The 22,993-nt window shown below is 31.1% G+C and overlaps 5 protein-coding genes across 9 annotated transcripts in view; all 5 read right to left on the minus strand.

The window, feature by feature from the left end:
- Irsp53 (Insulin receptor substrate 53 kDa) overlaps window positions 1-9,442 on the minus strand; it is a 79,253-nt gene extending 69,811 nt beyond the window's left edge. The window contains exon 1 of one of the 3 annotated variants that reach the window (XM_083093514.1): window positions 9,047-9,442. The gene's annotated coding sequence lies outside the window, so the exon portion shown is untranslated. Of the gene's footprint in view, window positions 1-3,521; window positions 3,768-9,046 lie in introns of those variants that run through there. The other 2 variants (XM_083093511.1, XM_083093513.1) reach the window with 2 other exon arrangements.
- Window positions 9,443-10,690: 1,248 nt separating this feature from the next.
- On the minus strand, window positions 10,691-13,005 carry Rps9 (ribosomal protein S9). Its single transcript, XM_083093878.1, has 4 exons — window positions 12,861-13,005; window positions 12,320-12,555; window positions 11,887-12,073; window positions 10,691-10,918 (listed from the first exon to the last, which is right to left on the minus strand). Exons 2-4 carry the CDS (start codon window positions 12,540-12,542, stop codon window positions 10,747-10,749), a joined length of 582 nt encoding a protein of 193 aa, XP_082950004.1. The 5' UTR covers window positions 12,543-12,555; window positions 12,861-13,005; the 3' UTR covers window positions 10,691-10,746.
- Window positions 13,006-13,579: 574 nt separating this feature from the next.
- LOC145967963 (small ribosomal subunit protein uS11A) lies at window positions 13,580-14,674 on the minus strand. Of its 3 annotated transcripts, none has more exons than XM_083093094.1 (4): window positions 14,599-14,674; window positions 14,340-14,490; window positions 14,166-14,253; window positions 13,580-13,855 (listed from the first exon to the last, which is right to left on the minus strand). In XM_083093094.1, exons 2-4 carry the CDS (start codon window positions 14,486-14,488, stop codon window positions 13,637-13,639), a joined length of 456 nt encoding a protein of 151 aa, XP_082949220.1. In that variant the 5' UTR covers window positions 14,489-14,490; window positions 14,599-14,674; the 3' UTR covers window positions 13,580-13,636. The 3 variants fall into 3 exon arrangements, with proteins under 3 accessions (XP_082949220.1, XP_082949219.1, XP_082949218.1); XM_083093093.1 differs by lacking the exon at window positions 14,599-14,674 and adding an exon at window positions 14,558-14,595; XM_083093092.1 differs by lacking the exon at window positions 14,599-14,674 and having other exon boundaries at window positions 14,340-14,592.
- Window positions 14,675-16,329: 1,655 nt separating this feature from the next.
- On the minus strand, window positions 16,330-20,433 carry Nse4 (SMC5-SMC6 complex kleisin component Non-SMC element 1). Its single transcript, XM_083094168.1, has 8 exons — window positions 20,150-20,433; window positions 19,664-19,798; window positions 19,502-19,594; window positions 19,176-19,306; window positions 18,738-18,852; window positions 17,779-18,081; window positions 17,567-17,679; window positions 16,330-16,864 (listed from the first exon to the last, which is right to left on the minus strand). The coding sequence occupies exons 2-8, from the start codon at window positions 19,728-19,730 to the stop codon at window positions 16,805-16,807; spliced, it is 882 nt and encodes a 293-aa protein (XP_082950294.1). The 5' UTR covers window positions 19,731-19,798; window positions 20,150-20,433; the 3' UTR covers window positions 16,330-16,804.
- A 236-nt stretch (window positions 20,434-20,669) lies between these two features.
- Window positions 20,670-22,621, minus strand: LOC145968594 (uncharacterized). The gene is made up of 3 exons (XM_083094169.1): window positions 22,448-22,621; window positions 21,568-22,276; window positions 20,670-20,857 (listed from the first exon to the last, which is right to left on the minus strand). Exons 1-3 carry the CDS (start codon window positions 22,516-22,518, stop codon window positions 20,825-20,827), a joined length of 813 nt encoding a protein of 270 aa, XP_082950295.1. The 5' UTR covers window positions 22,519-22,621; the 3' UTR covers window positions 20,670-20,824.
- Window positions 22,622-22,993: the final 372 nt, after the last annotated feature.

Here is a 22,993-nt window from a genome sequence, read left to right on the forward strand (position 1 = left end):
TGTATGTATATAATTATCATATAACAATTTATATATTTAAAATTAATTAATAAAAATATCATTGACGAAAAAATGCAATATATGTATATGCGAACGTAAATAAATGTGAAATGTAATATGTATTTTTCTCTTAAAATATTAAATTACTTAATCTCACTAAAAGTATTAAAAAAATGTATGAAAAATGGAAAAGTATTTTAAAACCAATACAATTATATAGCTTTATAGAAAAAAGTCGAAAAAGAAAACTTAATTTATTTCTTTTTACTAACAATAAGAATTGAAAAGAGACACACAAGATCCATCACTGCATTCCATTTTTTCGTTATTAATCAATTTTAATGGAATATATTTTAATGTTGTTAATTGCTGTTAATTTTTAATACTTTGTTTTCATATCTCTTTGACATTAATTAAATCGAGAATGTGCGTTCATAAACTGAGGTAATCTCCAAATGCACGTTTACATATTGCGAATAAAGCTGCGATATATCGAACGGTAAAAGGGATAAGAAGAAACACAGGTGGAAAGGAGATTTATATTGCGACGGGAATCAGTACGCAGTAAAGAGTTAACGACGAATTATGAGCTGCAATGGACCCCAATGATCTCAACCCGTGAATTATCTACCGCTTTACCGAGACATAAATTCCGATTTGTAGTTGACATTCGGTACCGTTCAATACTCGGGCTCGCGCGCGCTTGTACATTTTTTTTTTCGAAGCTCCAATAATGGCAAAATGGGCCAGCCATTTTGCGCGTTCGACTTTAAGAGTCGCGGTGATGAAGATGGGAAAGAAAAGAAAAAATGCGCGCGACGAAAGAACGCGACGAGGAAAATCCAAAGAGGAAGCTGCGTCGCGCGATGCGGAATCGTTCGCGGATGATTTCCATTGATGAAATATTCATAATTTAATATGTCCTCTCTTTTTCTCTCTTTCAACGGAATGGTCGCAGGATGAGATATTCATTCTCAAAGATGACGATGACGTCGATTCAAGAAAATGCGCCGCGTGTCATGAATCTCCTCGTGAGTTGAAGCGAAATATATACCTTTTTTTCTCTCTCAGAGAGTCTATAGTTTTATAAAATCTTTCAATTTTTTTACTCGATTTTCAAATTAATAAGGAAACTTGATCATTGGATCATTAATTTAGGACTATATCGGCGTAATTTTTGTTTCTTCTATTAAGCAAGAAATTTCAAATTGTATTATATATACATATATGTTAAGTTCTCTAGAAAAAAAAGTCATTGAAAATATAATATAAAAATTATATAGTCTCAAAGCTATTCCCTACAATATAAAATATATGACATTAAATTTAATGAAGAAAAATTGTTTTATGCTAAATTAAAAAATTAATTTTTATTTGCGGTTGTTTGTTCTCCAACTATGATAATGTTTCAACCGCGAAACAAGCGCACTTTTATAGCACATATATGCAGATATGTTACTTAAAATGTATAGAAAATAAAATTAAACAATACTTTTCAATTTCTAGCATTAAAATCAATGATTCAATCAGTGTCACAGAAATATTCAAATGTCATTTTTTTAAGTGAAATAATTAAAATTGTATTAAAACAAGAGACTTTATACATCTGATTTGCAACTAAGTCCGAAAATAGACATGGATCATTAGTTCTAATTTTATTATTTACATTATACAATAAACAAGTGTAAAATTTATTTTTAATATCCTCACTGGATATATAAAGTAATTCTTCCAAAGAATAGCGATAACATGTTGGAATAGAAATTTTATAAACGTTTTTTTGTTGTACATTTTGTTTATATATAAATTATTTTATATTTTTACTTTATTTTACATATTTATTATCGTTGTGTATTAATTATTATATTTTATATTCTTTTAATACTTTTAGTTCTTTTAATTAATATTTTTTAGTTATTTTTCATTTAAATTAATTTTTATTTAATGTGAATGTAATCTATAATTATTATCTAGTTGTATATTATGGACATCAATTTAAAAACATTAAAAATAAAAAATATAAAACAGTTGTATAAACAGAATAAACGTTATATGTATGCGATTAATTGTATTTATTAAATATTTATTCGTCTTATGTTTGATATCTTTCTAGAAAAAAATATTAATTTTTATTCTATATTAGTATTCTTTTTCTATTTTTTTCTATTGCGATTAATCTCTCAAATATAATTGTTTTCTGTTATACAATTTTTTTAATTATATATAACATGTTTTATATTTGAGAAGAAAGTGAGAGAGAATGAGAGAGGAAGAACGATTTTCTTTGCATTTTGCGAATCAAATCTTCCTTTGAGATATTTCCATGCGATTTACATTGTACGCAATTTCCAATTCTCGCGGATTTATCTCGTGGAAATACATATTTCCGTACATTTCGTTAGATTCGCAATGTCGGCATGACTGTGCAAATATCCGGAGTACATCGATGAATTCTTTCTCTCGTTATGAGATATTTCGTGCGTAAACTTTACGTACTTAATTCGTTCGCATTTTACAAGATTCTTCAATTCATCGTATGTTTTTCGAGCATTTCGACCGGGGAGAGAGCGAGGTAGGAGAGAGAGGGGAACAGGGACAACACTTCAAGACAACACGTACGAGGGATTCCTACAAGGTCATAAACAGTAGAGTCACAAAACATCATGAAGCACGGGTCTAATAACAATTGTGGCTACGACTCGTATATATGGTGTGATTCAGGAAGATACCGCAATATTTGCGAGACGAGAAATAAGTGTACCGAGTTTCTGTGCGACGTGACTTTCAAGAAACGGAAAATATGATACGTTATTTGTTTCGTAATTTAACGTTGAGAGCTAGAATTATTTAAAGACTATGTTTGCCCGAGTTTTTTACTCGTATTGGATTTATCGTTTTTGTAAACTTAATCTTTTATTTGATATTCGCACAAGCAAAACGATCCAAATTTACAAAAATTTGATTTTTAACTATACGTTATCAATAATAGTAATATTTTTAATTATTTCACGCGCATATTATTATAATTATAAAATTATTGTTAATCATTTTTATTCACAATTCTTCGATAAAAAATAATAACTAATATAGAATTTTCTGTTTGTATGTGTAATATAATTATGAGATATATGTATAATTCACATATATTAAAATAAGAAAAAAATATATGTATTTTAAAACTGTCAAAGTGAAAGCTTATTTATATAATATTTAGATAATATATAAATATACATAAATGTGTAAAAGCTTTTGTTCAATTAATAAAGCACTTTTCGTCTTTGAGAATATTTTACGATTATTTAAAATTAAAATAATAATATTCGATACACAATTTTGACATACAAACATGAGCTGCTTTATTCGTATATTCTTTGACGCGCGCGCGCGCGCGTTACACTTTCCTCTCAAACTCTATATCCGATGAATTTAAATGGCAAACGAAAGCTACGATTCTCAACTTCAATTTCTTAATTAATTTCTTTATTAGTCATTACTTTCAAGTCCTATTACGCTACACTTACTATTCAGCAATGTTGTGCGTGCAACAATTCAGTCTCGATCGATTGTAATCCCCCTCCCCACCTCGGCGATTTAAGCGGGGGGCTCACCTGAGATTCCCGTGGGGGAGTCGGCGGATCTGGATCACGAAAAAGGGTAGCGGCAAGGTCCTCGGAGTGTCGACGGTTTGGAAAAATGACAGCGCACCGCGAAAACGATACCGAGCAACACGTTCGACTCGACGCGCGCGAAACTACTGACGTGAGACCGATGGTGAGACTCGAAAGCCACCTGGGGGGGGGGGGGGAGCGGCCGGCCGGCTGCGCAGCTCGACCGGCGCACGGTATCGAGTTGTAGTACTCGTAACGCGTTGTGTCTTAACCCGTTTTAAATACCTGTAACGGTATATGCGCGAAGAATTTCATGGTGGAAAAAATTTTAACGCTATACATCGACAATTTTGTTTTCCACATGTATGAATTATTCAGGGTGTCAGGGCAATCTCTTCCCCAAAAAAGCTCTTGTAGCTTACCTCGAGAGCTTTTCAAAACACTATAATAAAGTATTTTTTTCATCGAGTACTTTTCGAGTTATGAGGCTTGAAATAATTTCTCAATTTTTTACATAAACTATAAAATATCTAGTAAAATATTCATTTTTCTATTATCCTACCTTAATACTTTTATGTACAAAATAATGAGATGAATTGTTTCGGAAAAAAATATGTAATTGTTAATTGCAAATTACATATTTTTTCTTCGAAACAATTGTGTTTTCTTTACACCAATTGATTGCTCTCATTATTTGATACATAAAAGTATTAAGGTAAGATAATGGAAAAATAAATATTTTACTAGATATTTTATGGAAAATTAAGAGATTATTTCGAGCTTCATAACTCGAAAAGTACTCGATGAAAAAATATTACTTTATTATAGTGTTTTGAAAAGCTCTCGAGGTAAGCCGCAAGAGCTTTTCTTTGGGAAGAGATTGCCCTAACACCCTGTATAATAATACAATATAGTTTAACGCAAGGTATGCACAAAAATAAAACTAATCACTTTTTAACGATTTGTTTCGCGTTAAATATGTGATTTCGGTTTCTAAAAAATATTGCTCCATTACATATCATAACTATAACTACATTGAAATAACCCTTTTGATGACTAGTCTTGTTCTTGTGTTGGAAAAGAAATTACTTTTTTGGTTAAACTATATTATATATTAATATATATGCATACGAAAGAAGCTAAATGTGCTAAAAAATTTGCAAGAATGTTATATCCAAAGCGCATAATTATATAAAGAGTGTTATTTTATTCATTATTCCTCTACGGAATTTTATAACGTGTTCAGAAATTATACATTATACGGAAAGATATACGGAAACGGGAGATTACGTAAATTGCTAAGATTACTTTAATTTATTAAAGTGGGACATTGTGGATCGAGAGAGATTTCGCAGATGAAAGCTCACGTTTCTTCGACTAAATTCGGTCACGTGACAAGAACAATTTTTCTATGTGTGTGTATAATTTATAATACAAATATATTTCTCACAAATGTACGTTAATAACTCTCGAAATAAATTTTAAAATAGCCATCTCGAGAATCGCTGTAAAATTTAAATTTTTCGCGGCTCTAAAGAGAACTCGCGTGTATCGCGAAATTTATAGTCGACATTAACAACAAATTACTCTGTAAAGTTTTAATCGAAAAAACGCAGCACCATTTAATTCAACTTTTTCTCCGCGACCTCCTCGGGAGAAGCGGAAGGGAAGGCGAGGAATTCAATTAAAAAGTCCTATACGCGTCTCTATATATGTTAATGTAAAGTTAACGCCTCGTGGCTTTATCGCGCACGTGCGTAGCCATTTAATCTTATTACGTAAAATGTAATCGGATATTAATAAATGCAGAATTATACAATACCACGAATTTTAAACACAGAATACACGCGATAAAAATTACATGTATATATATATATATATAATTTTTATAAATGGAATTGAATGGAATTGAATTTTTATCAATTTGAGTCATTTAGCATTTTAAATTAAAAAACTCGTCCACAGTTTTTATGCATGAGACGTTACGAATAAGCAATTTACTCCACCGTAGTCGCGTGTGCGTACGAAAGTTGAACTCGATATCGAAAACGCGGATAATCGCTGTTTCGATCGTGTACGTATCATCCGAGAGTGCCTCTCGCGCGGCGAGTTTTCTCGCCGAGAGCGTGTCTTCGATGCGGCCCGAGTTTATGGGGTCAGCGACGAAAGGAGGACTCTCGTACTACGGAATGTGGTAAAGGCCGGAATGAAGGTCGATTCCGCATGCCCCGTATGGTCGATCCCGGGGAGGCTCTCGACCGATCGGTCTCTCGTTGGCCGTATTTCCGATAATGGACTCGAAAATGGGCAGATCGAGAATTCCCGCGCCAATTTCTCCCCTTTCCCCTTGCCCCCTCCCAAGTTCTCGGCGCGCTTAACGGCGCTAATTAATTTTACAGGCCGTTCGATTAATAGAAACCGAGTTGGCCAAATTCTCCCGTAAACAAATCGACCGAAGAGACCGCACGTACGGTTGCGCGGTATTTAATTATTTCCACGCTTACTACAATTACGCGCGATTGATAAAGTAATCGCAATTACGTTAAGCGATCGTCGTTGGAAAGATTAATCGATCGACTCGATAATATAATAACATATATATTTTCGCTAATTCATGACGAAAAAAAATGTTCGGAGAATTTTTCGACGCGCGTCGCGCGCGAGAATTCTTTTAAAATTTAATCCAACAAAAACTAAATTTAATTGCAAACCGCACGGATATACGAAAGGAATAGGAAAATGAAATGAAATAAAATAAAATAAAATAGGATAAATAAAATAAAATAAAATAAAATAAAAACGTTGGTATGGCATTTATCCGCCTCGTCATGGCAATCATTGTTCCTCGTTTTTGCTCGCTCGTTGGCGGTTTTCGAATTTTTCGGAAGCGCAATGAAAAAATAGCCAACGAATTGACTCGTGTAACTCGAATTACATTGAAACACGATCGCCTCGGTGGCGCGATAAACGAATCAAAATCGGAATCTCCCCTTGTTTCTGTACAATTACTTTTATCTTCATCTACGTTTCTCTCTTTGACTTTCAATAAAAACTTGGAGTAGTCATAAAATAAATAAATATAAATATAAATATATATACCGCCTGTTTTTTCAAGTCACTCGACGTTAAGCTCGCAAGTTTATTAGTTTTTTAATCAGTCTTTTGACTCTTTTGTAATAAGTTCGATTATTAATCTGAAAAACTAGCATATTTCTCCGATAAATTTTACTCAAAATATTTCCCTATTGCTGAAGAAACGATCGAGACTTTCTACGCTTGTTACGAAACGCGCTAACGTCCTGCGTAACGCGCGAATCAAACGAGAAAAACTTTCCTTCGTCAATTAGCAATAATTAAGGAAGAACAATAAGGTACAACAACGTTGAGAGAGATTGCGTTGCTTTTGCGTCAGACTGTATCGCGTTATTAGATATAAATCGAGGATCTATTTTAGCGAAATTGAGAATCATTTCCCCCTAGACCGGTCACTTGTCATTTGGCGCGGAAATTTCCGCGTTGTTTGCGGAAATACAGGCACGTTCTCTCCGGCGAGTCGTAATTCAGGATTCCCTCCTTGCATTATTTACGCCAGTGTGCAAATACGTGTGCTCTCCCGCACATGTCGTTACGAATGACCCGCGCGTACATACGTGCCAAGTACCGTTGAGCGCGGAAAATAATCCGCTTCCGGAAATCGCATTTACGCAAAATTAATTATCAGCGGCGAGTGTTCGGAGAGAGAGACGGGACACGCGCATTTTCATCGCTCGCTATTCGAAATATCGGCTTTGAAGGAGCGCGTCTTTCGAGTCCCTTCCGGAATTTCACTCCAAATTCCTCGCGTTATATTAAACAGAATCAGGTCGTATATATTATAATATTACCTGTATGTTTCACTTGGGAGCAATCTTTAATATCCCTGGAAGGTGTATTTTCTAATCGACACATTTCTAAAATGGACATTTTGAGTTATTTTCCTCGAAAAGAAAAACTCTATTTTATTTTTACACGCACATACTTTTCTTTTATTATATCACATATCTTTTACTTTTATCTTTACACGGAGAAAATATTATGGTAAAAACTACAGTAACTTATACAATTTTTATGATTGTAGAATATACTAACAAGAGAAATCGCGACATTTTTATTCAATAATTTTTTATTCGACAATTATATTATATGTTACAAAGGACAATCGTATGTGTATAATTCTTCAAATATTTTGATGCTTAATTGTGTTAACAAATAAAATAAATAAAACAAATTTACAATTTTTATAGCAATAAATATTTTAATGTCGTTATTTTCCGTTTATAGCTTTACGATAAATATTGTGAAAAGAAATGTATTTTTCACGTAATTTAATGTATCGTAAAATTTTCACCATGTACGTTTATTAAAATCGTACAATCTTATTATTATTGAAACTCGCCGAGCTTTTAAATAAATAACACGATAAAATGGCCGTTAAATTAAACCGATATCTCGAGCAATATATCCGTGTATCGCGTCGACATCGATATAAAATGCCGGAGGGAAAAATTTGAGAAAGCCGTGTCGCCTTTGCGACACGTGAACAGGCGTAGATGCGCGTCTTGAAAAAATAAATAAGCCGTGAAATATTGCACGCCCGCGGCAAAGCGCGGAAGGACGAGGGTTCGATCCTATTATCCATCACGAGGACTGTCAGCCACACGTGGGATCAGATCGACGGTATGTATCTCGCCGAGACGTTAGCGACCCTCGAACGGCACGCGATATGTCGTCCGATTACATCCCTCTCTCCCTCCCTCGATGCGCCGAGAAAAGGATCCGAGGAGGTCGGGCGCGCGAACAATCCCTCTCTTTGTAAGAAACTTCGAAGGGCGACACCGGGGATCGTTTGTTAATAATATCTGATTAATGACACGATTAAGGCTCTTGAATTCCTCGCCAAAGTCATATTGAATTACGACGTCGAAAGCGAGAAATGGAAACTTTCTTTCTTACGAGATACGTACATTTTCTCGTGTGCTTTGATTCGCGTTTGATGATATAGATTTCGAAAAAATGTAGCAGATTTTTCAATTTACGAATTAATAAATAGCTGTATGTCTTGGTCAATTTGTCGTAAGATTCATTTTCGCGAAAATGTAAGGCGTGAGTTACATGTACATATATTTATTATTCAGGATAACAGAAAACAAAATTTCCAATATATTTTACTAATCCATGCTATTAAATAAGAGAGAGAAAAAAAGAGGGAGGAGAGAGAGAGAGAGAGAGGAGGGAGGGAGGGAGGAAAAGAGAGAGGGAGGTAGAGGGAGAGGAGACGGCAGAGGAAAAACGGGAAGAAAAGAGAGACAAAGAGAGCAACGCTAATTACGCATGCATAATGTTACAGCCCAAAATACACAATCGGTATCAATCGGTATCGGACAAATGAATAAACTCACCACACATTACAATCGATCGCCATCTTGTCTACCCAACAGTTTCGATTTCTTCGCAGCATTACCTCGAATTGACGCACGAGTGAATTGATGCTCGCTAACGCGACTAATAACGCGTGCTTCTTCTTTCGCGTTGTCACTGACGTGAGTGGAGGAATATTGCACGGATCCTTGGCCGAGTCCTTGATCGCTACGCAAAACTTGGGTCCAGCGACAAACACTCGCGCGACGCGTTTGAAAATCCGTTGGCCGTTGTCCGTTCGCGTTCACGAGCACCAGCACGGGCACGGGCACGGGCCGCAACAAACGCACACTATAATAACGCATATTAATTGCGACACGCTCGCTTTATATACTCAATCACACGCGCATTCGTCTTTAATGTTTTTCCGGCGAAAACAACGCGGAAAATACGGAGCAGTCGAGACAATCGCGAAGCGATTTCAAGACATCGGCGTGAACTTGGAGCTTAAACAGTCACACGTGACACGTGACGTAGATGCATCGCGCAGTAGCGCGCTACTTCGCGTTCGTTGGGAACGCAAGTTGAGAGCAATGTATTATAACAAATTGCAAAATTTATCAAATTCGCCAAGAATGAAAGAAATGATACATATGCATTTTTCCTATTTTATTTATAAAATTTTTTATTAAATTATTTAAATTAAAATTATTTATAAAATTTTAATATAAATTTTACGCCCCCACAGAATTATTCAACTTGTTGAAATTAAATTCTTTGACTCACGATCGATAAAACGTAACACTCTGACGTGATAAAGTTATTTTAGTCATTCAATTTCCGAAATCAAAAAATTGTAATTAATTCCATTTACTATTATTTTCTATTAAATGATAATTTATTTATTACAATTTTATTTATTCATAAATTCATAGTAATGCTATTTATAAATAAAATGTATAATAAAATAAGTATTTCTTAATATTTTATTTCTTAGTACAAATCATTTTTACTTTAAAAAGAAGGAAGCAAAGATATAGAACTTTGAGAGAGGAATTCTTTATGTGTGTGGTGTCAGGTTTATAAACTTTAGGATATACATTACAGTTTTTCTTAAGGCTTTTCAATTTTTCAAGCGTCGTTGAGTGTTTGATATTTCTAATTTAAAATATATATTTAACGATCCGTTAGACGTTATCTTTCTTCCACAAAAAATATTGATGGAATTTTTCTCTTTAAATTACCTAACCAATCTTTTCTCGAGAAAAATATTTTTAATTATTACAGCAAAATTCTAATAAATATAAAAATATAAAACACAAACATACGATAAAATATACTCTCCAGTATATTCCTGTTTTTTTCTCCATAAATTTTAATTTTCACATTTGTTTGTTTTTATATGTACATACATTTTCCCCTTCCTACAATATGTATTTAAATATAAAATATCTTTAACGTTATTAAAATATGTATGATTTTGAAATTTTCAATAAAAAAAGGCTGAAATACAAATGTCATAAAAGACATTTATTTATTAAAACTTTAGAAATTTCTTTTTCTTAAATACCTTTCTCATGTATCTTAAATTTTTGCTTAGGAAAGGATAATATTAGGATAATATTGGAATAGCTATTTTATCAAAGAGACGAAATGTTTAAAAGAAAACAAATAAAGACAATCAATTATATTACAGATCGCGCATTTATTAAGATATAAAATCGCGACAACAATAATCAATTTAATCCTCTTCCTCTTCAGGTGCGGCGCCACCGCTTCCCTTCCTTAGATTCTTCCTCTTGACGCGGCCAGGCCTGCCGCCGCCGAATGGCGATTTGAGTGAGAAGTCGATGTGCTTCTGCGAGTCTAGTCGCACGATAAACGATGGGATATTCACCACCTGTTTACGCACTCTACAACAAAAAAACCTTTATTAATTACTCAATTCTCCCATGTTTGTATTTAAAGGTACAGATTGCTAATTCTTCTATTATAAAGATAAAGACGCTACCGAAACTTTCTCTCTTTTTCTCGACAAGGATGAAGGAGGATCTCGATAGGAAGTCAACAGACGTTAAGTGCCGTAAAACGGCACTTAAGTGGCCTGCATGAATCAAATTTTGTTATATTAACAATTTGAGAATTCTGGGCTTGTAGGTAGTCAACCATAACCGATCGACCAGATGCCATCGATAAACACTTTGATAAACACTTAAGCAGCAGAATTCGTTCACCATCTTGCCTCATGACATACATGCAGAATGTAGAACCTTTGAATACCGAAATTTTTACCAATTTTATCGAGATGAACGAGTTGTTAATATTCCAAATTATAAAATATTCAAATAATTTTATATTTCCATGTAGATGTATATTAAAAAACTATACAGTATAGCTTTTCGACTATAAAAATTTCAAGTTTCAAGTTTGAATAAAATAAATATCTTTTATGACATTTGTATTTCATTTCCTTCTTTTATTGGTAACTCATTTAAAATTACTTATTTATTTTAACATTAAGATACAATTGTAGCCTAGATTGAAACCGAAAAAGGTATCGACCCTTCATCGGTGATTAAGCCAGGCTTTTGATTTTGCCTCAAAGATTAGAAATGTGCCAATTAAGAATTCGGCCATTTCTTGCCCATTTTTTAAGGCGAATCTCTATAGTGTCTAAATTGTAAAAAGTCCACATCACTTATAATCAAAATAAAAAAAACTTACAATCACAATTTATATAAATTATAAAATTTCTGTCATGTCTTAAATCTCTCCTTTCCTCAAGAATTAAAATATCCCTTTCTCAATAATATAAAAGTGTTATTTTCTTCTAGCAATGTAAAGATGTACATACTGCACATTATTATTACCAATAACTTACCGAATATGCCGCTGGCGAATAAGCACGCGAGCATGATGAATAGATTTGGCCAGACCTAGCTTGAATACTTGAGTCTGCAAACGTCGCTCCAGAAAATCTTCAATCTTCAAGCCCAACACATAATCGAGCTTCATGTGAGCTTCGTTCAATACACCAATTCTTACCAAACGACGAAGCAGAGCGTTTCCTGTAAAAACACATATTCCCGCATTGGAGAAACTTACAGAGATTCTTTCGGACAAATCTTTCTTATGAGTTCTAAAGAAATTTTTCAGTCCACGCTTTAATCTATCAGAGATATTCAGACAAGAGGTGTCAAAAGCATAATCATCATATGCTCTACATTTTGTGTTAAATAAACATACAACTGATTAATAAATATAATAAAAATCTTATTAAACTATAAATGTATGATGATCGATATATGACTGACCTTCGAAAAGACGTTTTGGATCTTTTTCCTCTAGCGTAAGCAACTCACGAGCAGCTTTTCGGATTTTAGCCAGTGTGTATTTTACCCTCCATACTTCGCGTTTGTTACGAAGACCGTATTCTCCGATAATGCGTAATTCTTGGTCGAGACGAGCTTTCTCGTATGGCCTCCTGGGAGTGACATAGGTCTTGGAGAAGACCGACGGAATTCTTCCGTTAACCATGCTGAGATGTTATCTGAAGATAAATTTATTCAAAATTTTATAGAAATAAAAGAAACGAATAAATTTCAAACATCGTAACGCTGCAAATTGAAAATAGCATGCGTATCCGCTACGTTCACGTGGCTCGACAAAGAACACGTGCAAAGCACGATAAAAGAACGCATTATTCAATTTCAAAGAAATATATATATTGCGAATTTCAGATCAATTATATAGCGATTAAAATATTTGAGCAGTTACAAGTATAATCGGACGAATTCTATTCGTGAATAGACGTTATAGACTCTACCTCTTGTTGCGACAAGAACTACAACTTACCATCGAGACGAACACGATAAAAATGGCCGAGCATAGCCGAGGTCGAGCAATCTCAGGAAGAAGAATCGTGGAAGTCTCTGACGCATGCGCAGTAACGTAACATAAAGATACATTTCATAGTATGCCGGATACTCATTGGCCGCATTCATCGGTTCACTCAACAGTTGGGCAACGTTACTAGATTTTTCGATGTAATTCGCTGATTGGCCGAATCTGAAAGTAGAAACCAACCACGTTCGAGTGCTACTTAACGATTGAGGCTGCGGTCGGGAAGACACTTTGGATGCTTTGAAGCGTTTGATTGGCCAATCGGGACAAAAAGAGTAAAGATTTCTTTAACCTGATTGGTCAATCAAACGCTTCAATGCATCCAGAGCCTCTCCCCGACCGTAGCTCGAGTCCGCTGAATGTGGCCATTTTAACATCACAGAGAGTGCTCATTTTTAAATGAAACAAAAAAAGAAATTAAAGAAATTAAAAAAAATAGATTAAAAATTTTTAACTAAATAATAAGTTTATTGAATGTAATAATAAATAACAAATAATATAAATAATATTTTTATTCTAAGAGAATGTTTCTCTTATACTTATCTGTATAATTGCATCTGTTTTTATTATGTAATGTAATAATAAATGTGTAATTTAATAATTTTTTCAAGTATACATATATAGGAATTCAACAAAGACTATATAGAAATATGTCTCATAAAAATGTAATATTTGTTTTCTTCAAATTATTTATTGAAAGATAAAGCGTGGGAAACTATAATCATAATTTATAACCTACGTCCACGACGACCTCCCTTTCTACGAGTCGAATCTGATGGAATGGGAGTAACATCCTCGATACGACCAATTTTCATACTCGAACGAGCCAAAGCACGCAGAGCAGATTGCGCGCCAGGACCAGGAGTCTTTGTCTTATTACCTCCTGTAGCTCTCAGTTTGATATGCAGCGCTGTAATGCCTAGCGATTTACATTTTTCTGCAACATCCTACAAAAAAAACAAATATATTTTACGATTAAAATTTTTAATATCACGCTTTGTGTATTTAAATCTCCCTATATGTAATATTCCATGTTTGAAAATGTTTTCTTTTTTTTTATCTTAAAGAGTGCATGATACGTAAATGCACATGTTCTCTATTATCAAAAAGAATTTGTTTTTCCACAAACATGAACGCTCCTTCGATTACAGAGTACAATCTAGGTGCTGCCTGGATGTGGATAACGCAAGATGAGGAATATCTTTATATATGCTATTTCTCGAATTAATTTAAATACAAAAATGAAGTACAACAAACCTGAGCCGCGAGCATAGCTGCATACGGCGAGGCTTCGTCACGATCCGCCTTCACCTTCATGCCACCGGTAACTCTGGCGATTGTTTCCCTAAATCAAAAACACAATATTTCATTTATATATCGCGAAAGAGAAAGCTTTCTGCTAAATATAATCTGTTATTGTACTATACTGACCTGCCTGATAAATCGGTAACGTGGACAAACGTGTCATTGAAACTCGCGAAAATGTGAGCTACTCCAAAGACAACCTCTCCTTCGCGGAGTTGCGGTCCGAGAGAAACTTGGACCTCTTCCTTTTGTACCTTTCCTCGTTTTGGCGGCATTTCTAAAGAAGTTGCGTGAATTCGATTATTAAATGGCAAATCGAGCTTCTATTTTGTTATTGTATTTACTACGAGAAAGATGAAGAGAACATTTGTATAAACATAAATACCAGGTAGATTTTAAGGTTATGTCGTTATTTGAATAAAGGCGCATTCACACCTTGGCAGAAAAGCAGAAGCCAATCACAACTCGCGCTGGTAGACACAATTTCTACTTTTTGCCAATCTAACGATACATTTACACCCTGCTTATTACCAGCGCGAGTTCTGATTGGCTCTCTGCCTTATTACCAAGATGTGAATGCGCCTTAAGAGAGAGTAGGAAACGTGTATATCAGAATGATATATATATATATATATATATATATATATATATATATATATATATATATATATATATATATATATATATATATATATATATACAGGGTGGGCCATTTTAATCTATGCACCCAAATTTCTTTGTACCTAAGACAGATACGGAAAAATGATTCAGACAAAAGTTTTATGGTTTCGAGGGGGCCATAAGATGGTATCATTGGTTTGACCTTGAAGAGTTATTTGAAGGTCACATGAAGGTCACCTTTAATTTCTTAAATGGAACCTACTATTTGTCATTGCACATTCTTGTAGCTTATCTCGAGAGCTTTCCAAAACACTATAATTAAGTACTTTTTTGTTAAGTACTTTTTGAGTTATGAGGCTTGAAATAATTTCTTAATTTTACATAAACCGTAAAATATCTTGTAAAATATTCATTTTTTGATTATCTTACCTTAATACTTTTATGTACAAAATAATGAGAGGAATCAATTGGTGTAAAGAAAGCACATAGTTGTTTTTAAGAAAAAATATGGAATTGTTAATTGCAAATTCCATATTTTTTCTTAAAAACAACTATGTGTTTTCTTTACACCAATTGATTCCTCTCATTATTTTGTACATAAAAGTATTAAGGTAAGATAATCGAAAAATGAATATTTTACAAGATATTTTACGGTTTATGTAAAATTAAGAAATTATTTCAAGCCTCATAACTCAAAAAGTACTTAACAAAAAAGTACTTAATTATAGTGTTTTGGAAAGCTCTCGAGATAAGCTACAAGAATGTGCAATGACAAATAGTAGGTTCCATTTAAGAAATTAAAGGTGACCTTCATGTGACCTTCAAATAACTCTTCAAGGTCAAACCAATGATACCATCTTATGGCCCCCTCGAAACCATAAAACTTTTGTCTGAATCATTTTTCCGTATCTGTCTTAGGTACAAAGAAATTTGGGTGCATAGATTAAAATGGCCCACCCTGTATATATATAATTCAGATATGACACATTTTATTAACATAAATATAGATAAAAATTAATTTTATTACTATTAAGAGAAATTTTAATTTCCATATTTATGGCATGTGTTAAGCATATATATATTATAACTTTATTTAGCTCTCATTTAAATCTTTATTCATATATATATATCTGCTGAAGATATATTTAATATTGAAAGTTTTTTTCCAGTTGTCGAATCCGATCAGATTGTACATTTCCTTGATACTTCCTACATATATATGATTAGATTTTTCGCTATATATACATACATAAGTTTTATTGCATACTTATTTCAATTTTAGAAAGACACATTTTATTAAATTTGAGAAATAGAAATTGCAAGTAGAATCATAAAAATCATTTCAAATCCAACAAACAGACTTCTGTTACTCCTTTGTTTCCTTCTCTATTAATGTAATATTAATCTCTATTAATCTATAATTTAATTGAGGAATTCTAGAAATAACATTTTATACGATTGAAAGATCTTCGGGCAAATAATAAATTAATTTGCATTCATCCTAAAAACAATGTTTATTCAATCACCATTAGTTCATGGAAACTAGTCTTAGGATAAAATTTAATCATTCTCATTTTTTAATCTTTGGCAATATTACACAATTACTTAAATAAAACTTAAATAATAAAATATGAAAAAAAGAAGTGGGAAAATATTATTACATAAGTATTAATACAGGTTTTAATTATGTAGTAACATTAACGCTCATTATTGTAACTTATAATGACAAAATAACGTAATAAATAATTAATAAATTATTACTATAACTATAATATATATTATATGTTAATAATAAATTATTATTGTATTAGATTATTGTAATACTACCAAAAAATTATTCTTTTCTTTAATATAGCATATAACTGGAAATACATTTAATGCAAATATTCTGCAAATATAAAATTACAAGATAAATTATATATGCGTCTCAATCTTAGGCTGACAAAAAATGAGTTAATCTATAAATAGCATCACTTATCTTCATCAAAATCAATCATTGGTTTCTTCAATTTATGCATCTTTGTTAATATCTGACAAAAAAAGTACTTGTATTAATTCTAGTTGCTTATAATAGTAACTTCTAATTTTATCATAATTACATTATAATTATGTTCCAGTAAAATCCAGTAATCTTCGATTTAATTCTATTTTCTCATTGCAGTCATATTGAATTATAATGAACAATGTGAGAAATTTTTCTTTTCGTAAAATACATTGAGATTAACGTTATTTTTTCGCATGCTGATACAGATTAATACGCGTTCGATAATACGGGATTAATAAGATATATCGAAAAATCTTTCTGTTTACTCTATATTAGCAAATAAACGTATTAATTCAATCTGCACCTTCTATACATTTTCAATCAATGATATAATAACTAATCAAGATTTATATATAGAAATTAATTTCCACAAATCAAAAATAAAATTTCGATATATTTTGTCGATTGATAGTGCCAAATGTGATATAGAAAAAATCTGACTTATTTCTCAATATTTTTTTCAAAAAAAACGTTTATATAATTTCAGATATAATTCAATAACTGCAATAACAAAATTTATATTAAACTTGTATTAAGACATTTTAATAAGCAAGTTTAACCAAAGAAATATGTAAATGTTTATAAAATTGTTTTTAATATGAAATTAGCAAAGAATTTTATTTATTAAATTCGAAATTCTATTGATTGATTTAAAATCTGTTAAATCAAAGATTTATTAAGAACTTACCGTCCATTGCTTCATGTTTAAGGAAATGACATTTTGAATGCCTGTTCTAGTATCGTTTCTTTGCAAATTTTTTTCTTTATGACATGGTTGTACAGCAAGATTTCCATTAGTATCTATAATAAGATTAACAAATTTTAGAAATAAAAAGAAAAAAATGAATTTTATTTTGACTTATTCTAATAAATTCCTTAATAATAAAGAGAAGAGAATACCTTTTCTCACTGTCACAATTCCATCTTTCACGAGAAATGATATGTACAACATATTTCTGACAGTCCTTCCAAAATCTTGTGGATGTAGAATTAATTTGAAAAAATCAAGCGGTTTTTGTGTTTCTTTATAATAAGTTACGATTAATTTTCTAATCTTCCTCACAGTTCGTTCCACACTGTCCTCATCCTTGATATTTACAGCTTGCACCACTTTCTCAGGTACTACCATTGCAGCTTGCTGCGCTACTCTCTGCTCAGGCTTTTTTCTAACTAAAACTTTCTTTTCTAAAGGTTCTAATGTACCTGAAATAAAAATGAAAATAGATTTGACTGGATTCTTGTGTGAAATAGATTTAAAAAATGTAATAATATATTTTTGAAAATAAAAAGATATAAATATTTATATTTGTGCATACACACACACACGCGCACAGAATGAGTCTAGTAAAGAAGAGGAAATATCTTTCTTGGTAGAGAAAAAGAGCAAAATAAAATCCAACATCTTTTTTATCTTTCTTTCTTTCAAATAATGCATCTGCAAAATTCAATTGACATTATTTGTATTTTTCTTTAAAGAGAATTTTTTAGAAATAAATTTTTTTCATTATTCTGCACATAAAAAATATCACAATAAAATTATAAAACAACTTATATTACATGGTAAAATAAATAAATTTAAAAGTATATTTGTAAACCATTAAATTTTTTTCATTCTATTTCCACACTTTTACATGTAAAATAATGAGAAGCAATGAGAAAAGACGTACAGTATCATTTGTAAAATTTGCAATTGCACATTACAAATGCATTGTTAGATCAATAGGAAAAGTAACATTATTATTGCCTTTTTTTATTCCTTATTCCTCTACTAATTTTTTTTTAATTGTCAAGGAAGAATATTTGCTATTTAAATAATTACAATCTTGCTATTCCTATAATACAAATAATTATAAACAAACCTAAGAGTGTACTGCAATTAGGCACTCTTTTAAACAATGTTGTTACTTGTGGCTCTAAAAGCGACCAATCTGGTGGTAATTCTGGATTGTCTGACATTCCTTGTACATATTTCACCTAAATAAAATAATGCAATACTGGATATAAAATAATAAAATATATACAATTATTATATATTATTGAGAGATTATGTAATTGCGTGTGTACACAAGTATAAGTGTTGATCAATTCACACCCACTAAGTAAATAGCAATATTTCTTATTAAAAAATAAGTTGATACGTTCTTCTAAATTGTGTGTGTGCATGTGTAAGAAATATCATTAAATATTTAATAAAATGCAAAATAATTAACACTCTGTAAATACATATCTCTTGATTAATTTTAATATAACATTGCGGATAATTATAAATATATAATTGCACTTTTCAGCAAATATACCAGTTTTTGTGCAAAGTCAATACAATCATAGTCGTTCATTTTTTTTGTCAGAGAGATGGTACAAGTTTTCAGGACTTTGGAAGATGATATCATCATTTGTGAATCCATAAGTACTTCCTGCTGATTAACAGCTAAAAATATGAGTAAAATATATGTTATTTTCACAAAATTATAAAATTCTTTATGAAACGTAATATTATTTCTTCTCAAAATGTAATGTAAAAAGTACATAAGATATAATGTATATCATATATATAATATGCATTATACATACAGAATATATAATACTATATACAAAAATATAAAAATTTTTATAATTTATATACCTTTCTCTTGTATATTTGTCTCATTAGCAACAACGTCAGCTTCATTTATAACTTCATTAAGCTTATTTACAGTAGATTTATTGACCATATTCTCTGTAAATTATTTATTAATTGGTTTTGAGTTAAATATAAAAAAATGGAAGATGTGAAATAAATATTTACGTAAAACTAATGTCCGCTGTAATGCACGTTTCAAACAATCTTTACGTTCCCTGGGTGAACGTCTCATGTTGCAAATATATAATAATATTTCACTGTTTGAAATTTCTTCAGAGATATGTAAAAGCACAGTGCTTTCTGTAAAAAAAAAGATAGTAATATATAATGAGATTATAAAAATTTGTTTTCCTTGTTATTAAAATTTATGTCACTTCTTATAAAATTTCAAATAATTGAAACAACGTTTTACATTATTTTTGACATGTATATATAAACATTCAATATTAATAATTTAACTATACAACATACATAGATGTGTATATATACACACACAAATTTCCTGCACAAGTAAACAAATTATAAGATATTATTCCAATATATTTTAAATAATAATGATTTTACGATGTATATATATTCATATAAATTTCTCCTTTTCGAATGAAGTATATAAAAAGTGCAAATAATAAATATAAAACATTATATTAATACCTTAAAAAATATTTATTCTCTTGATTGAACATAAATTTGAAACACGCACAAACAAATCTAATCTTCTCTTTGGTCTTAAATTAACGCTTTGCTAGATCATTTCTGCAGTGATATTAGGGTGCTATTACATTAGTGGTAGTACACTTGTTGAATGTATTGATTGGTTATCGGATAGAGAAGAGTAAAATAGAAATTGTGACTATCAGCGCGAGTTTTTGATTGGCTTTTGCTTTTCTGCCAAGGTATGAATGCGCCCTAATAATTCTGGTGCAAGGCAGCCATATCTAATTGGGTAGAATCATAAGATAAGAAAATTGATTGGTCCGTAAAAAAATAAACTAATAAATAAACCAATAAATTTCCTTATACTTATGGTTATATGCCTCTCTACAAAAGTCTGTGCTTTTGGCCTGTGTATATATGTTGGGTTATTGTACATGTCACTTTCTTTTAATTTGCCGGCAGTTATATAATAAAATATTTTGATAGATAATTATTGTCTCTATTAATATCTTTCTATCTATAAATATATTTTATACCGAAACAATTTTTTATCTTTGTACAATAAAATTTATTCAGTTCAGATGTCTTATAAATAGATTTCGCATATGTTACAAAATTGTTATGAGAAAAATCTTATGCATACATACATACATGATGTAAAACAATAATTTCTCATAAATGTTGTATGACAGATAAAATATCCTTCTGAAACATGTAAAAATAAATACTTGTAGTATTAGCAATACATACATGTTGAGTTATGGGAATTGCTCTTTCATTGCAAATTTTAAAATTTTGGATTTATTTTTGTTTTACAAATTTAATTCTCTCTATTATTATGCATAATTTTAAAATATTTAATATGAAAATTGCTTTTTTTGATAAATATATTTTTTAACAACAATTTAAATCTGTTATAACAATACCCTTGATCTTTTAATAAATTTTCACACAAAACAATGCATGATTACTATTGATATTACTATCATTCAAGATTTACAATCAAATACATATAAATATAATTGTTAAATAAAATGTCAACTGCAGATATAATTTAGATGAGAATGTAGAAACAATTAGAAAATATAATACAGGGGGAGAAGAAAGAGAACCAACAGTAATTATATATTTTAATAATAATCATAATAATGCAATGTTGAAACAAATTGTATTACAATCATATATCTATGATTCATTTTAGATTACTTTTTACTAATTGACTTTTTAATATAATCATGCATATAATATAAGCCATTAAAATGTTTATGCGACAATTGTAAAAGCTTATTTATATTTACTTGTAACATGCAACATACACAAAATGATGAAAGAAAAGAAACAATTGTTAAAGGAAAGAAATATTTTATAGTACAAAGAGCACACAAAATATTTCATATATGATGTATATACTATACCTTTTGTTTTAAATGTGTTAAGAGCCGGCGCAGATATATTATTTTAGCATCTCTTCTACGAAGTTTCTGCTGTAGCATGCGAATCTTATGGCGCAAATTTACTTCGGTAGGAGTTGGTAAATTTTTTATACGGTGCGATTTTATAGAGTCTAAACTATTGTAATCATTTACTTGTTTTATTTCAATTTCCATCGGTTTACATATCGTTGGAGATGTTGGCTCTTCTATCGCAGCTGTTTCTTGATTACATGTTTCTAGAATGATGTTACTGACATTGACATTATATATATTTGGGTCTTCTATTACATCTACTATTGTATGCATATTTTCAATAGTTTCATCATTTATTTCCAATTGAATATTAATATGTGAATCATTTATATTTTGATCTATTATATTATCTACATTATTGTGAATATTTGTAAAATTTGTTTCATAAGATTTATTTTTCTCTACATCCTCCTCCTCATTTCTCTTATTTTCATTATCTACTTTCCTGATTTTGTATTTTTTTCTTTTTATAGATGAAGGAAATATAGAAGGTACCGCTGTTGGTCTCAAAAATGTTTTATAAGCTTCTCGACAAGGCAAAAAATCATTAGCAGTAAAATGTTCATTGCAGACTGTATCATATTTACTGGGAGTCCAATTTTCTCTTTTTATGGCATTCAACCAGGCTGTCAATCTACATTTATCTTTGAGAGGAAAACTGCAATATTCATATAAAAGTTGATTTATAAATTTAATTTAATGATAAATATTTAACAATATGTAAAGCTATAATTTACTTAAGTCAAAAGACATATTCCACTTGATAGAAAAAATCAGAAAAATCCAAGTTTTAAGAGAAAATAAGTGGAGAGATTACGTGGGTATTTACCGAAAAAATTTGATATTCTTTTCTTTAGAATATCTACTTGAGCAGCCAAGTATGCTACAAGTCATTGGCATATTTTTTTATCTTTATATGTGCGCTATATACACACTTGATATTTTCCACCTGTAAACCTAACTCCTTTTCCTATCAGCTGATTTACTGGTGGGAGTGGGAGAAAAGAAACGAAAGATCAGTAATTTTTAATACTGCCAACTTACTTCTTTTACTAGCGGTAACTATATATTTTTGAACGCGCCGAACCGATTGGCTCTTTGATAGAAAATTTCTAGGGTTCCAAAAATTTCCTGCAAAGTAACCAATCAAAAGTTTGGCGAAATTTACAACCAATAACCTTAGATTTGTTTTGTAACTAAATTAGAACATGAAATAAAACCAAGTCTACAATAGGTAATTTAAGCTTTAAAAAATTAACCAATCACAATCAAGTATGAAGAGAATACTCAATTGTGATTGGCCGCATTCAACGCAACATTACTAGATGATTCTAATATAATTCGATGCTGATTGGTCGAATCCGAAAATAGAAAC

Source organism: Camponotus vicinus, unplaced genomic scaffold (genome assembly GCF_025532165.1).
Source record: "Camponotus vicinus isolate PSW18456_S1 unplaced genomic scaffold, iyCamVici1.0 SCAF_3, whole genome shotgun sequence".
NCBI classification, from domain to species: domain Eukaryota; kingdom Metazoa; phylum Arthropoda; class Insecta; order Hymenoptera; family Formicidae; genus Camponotus; species Camponotus vicinus.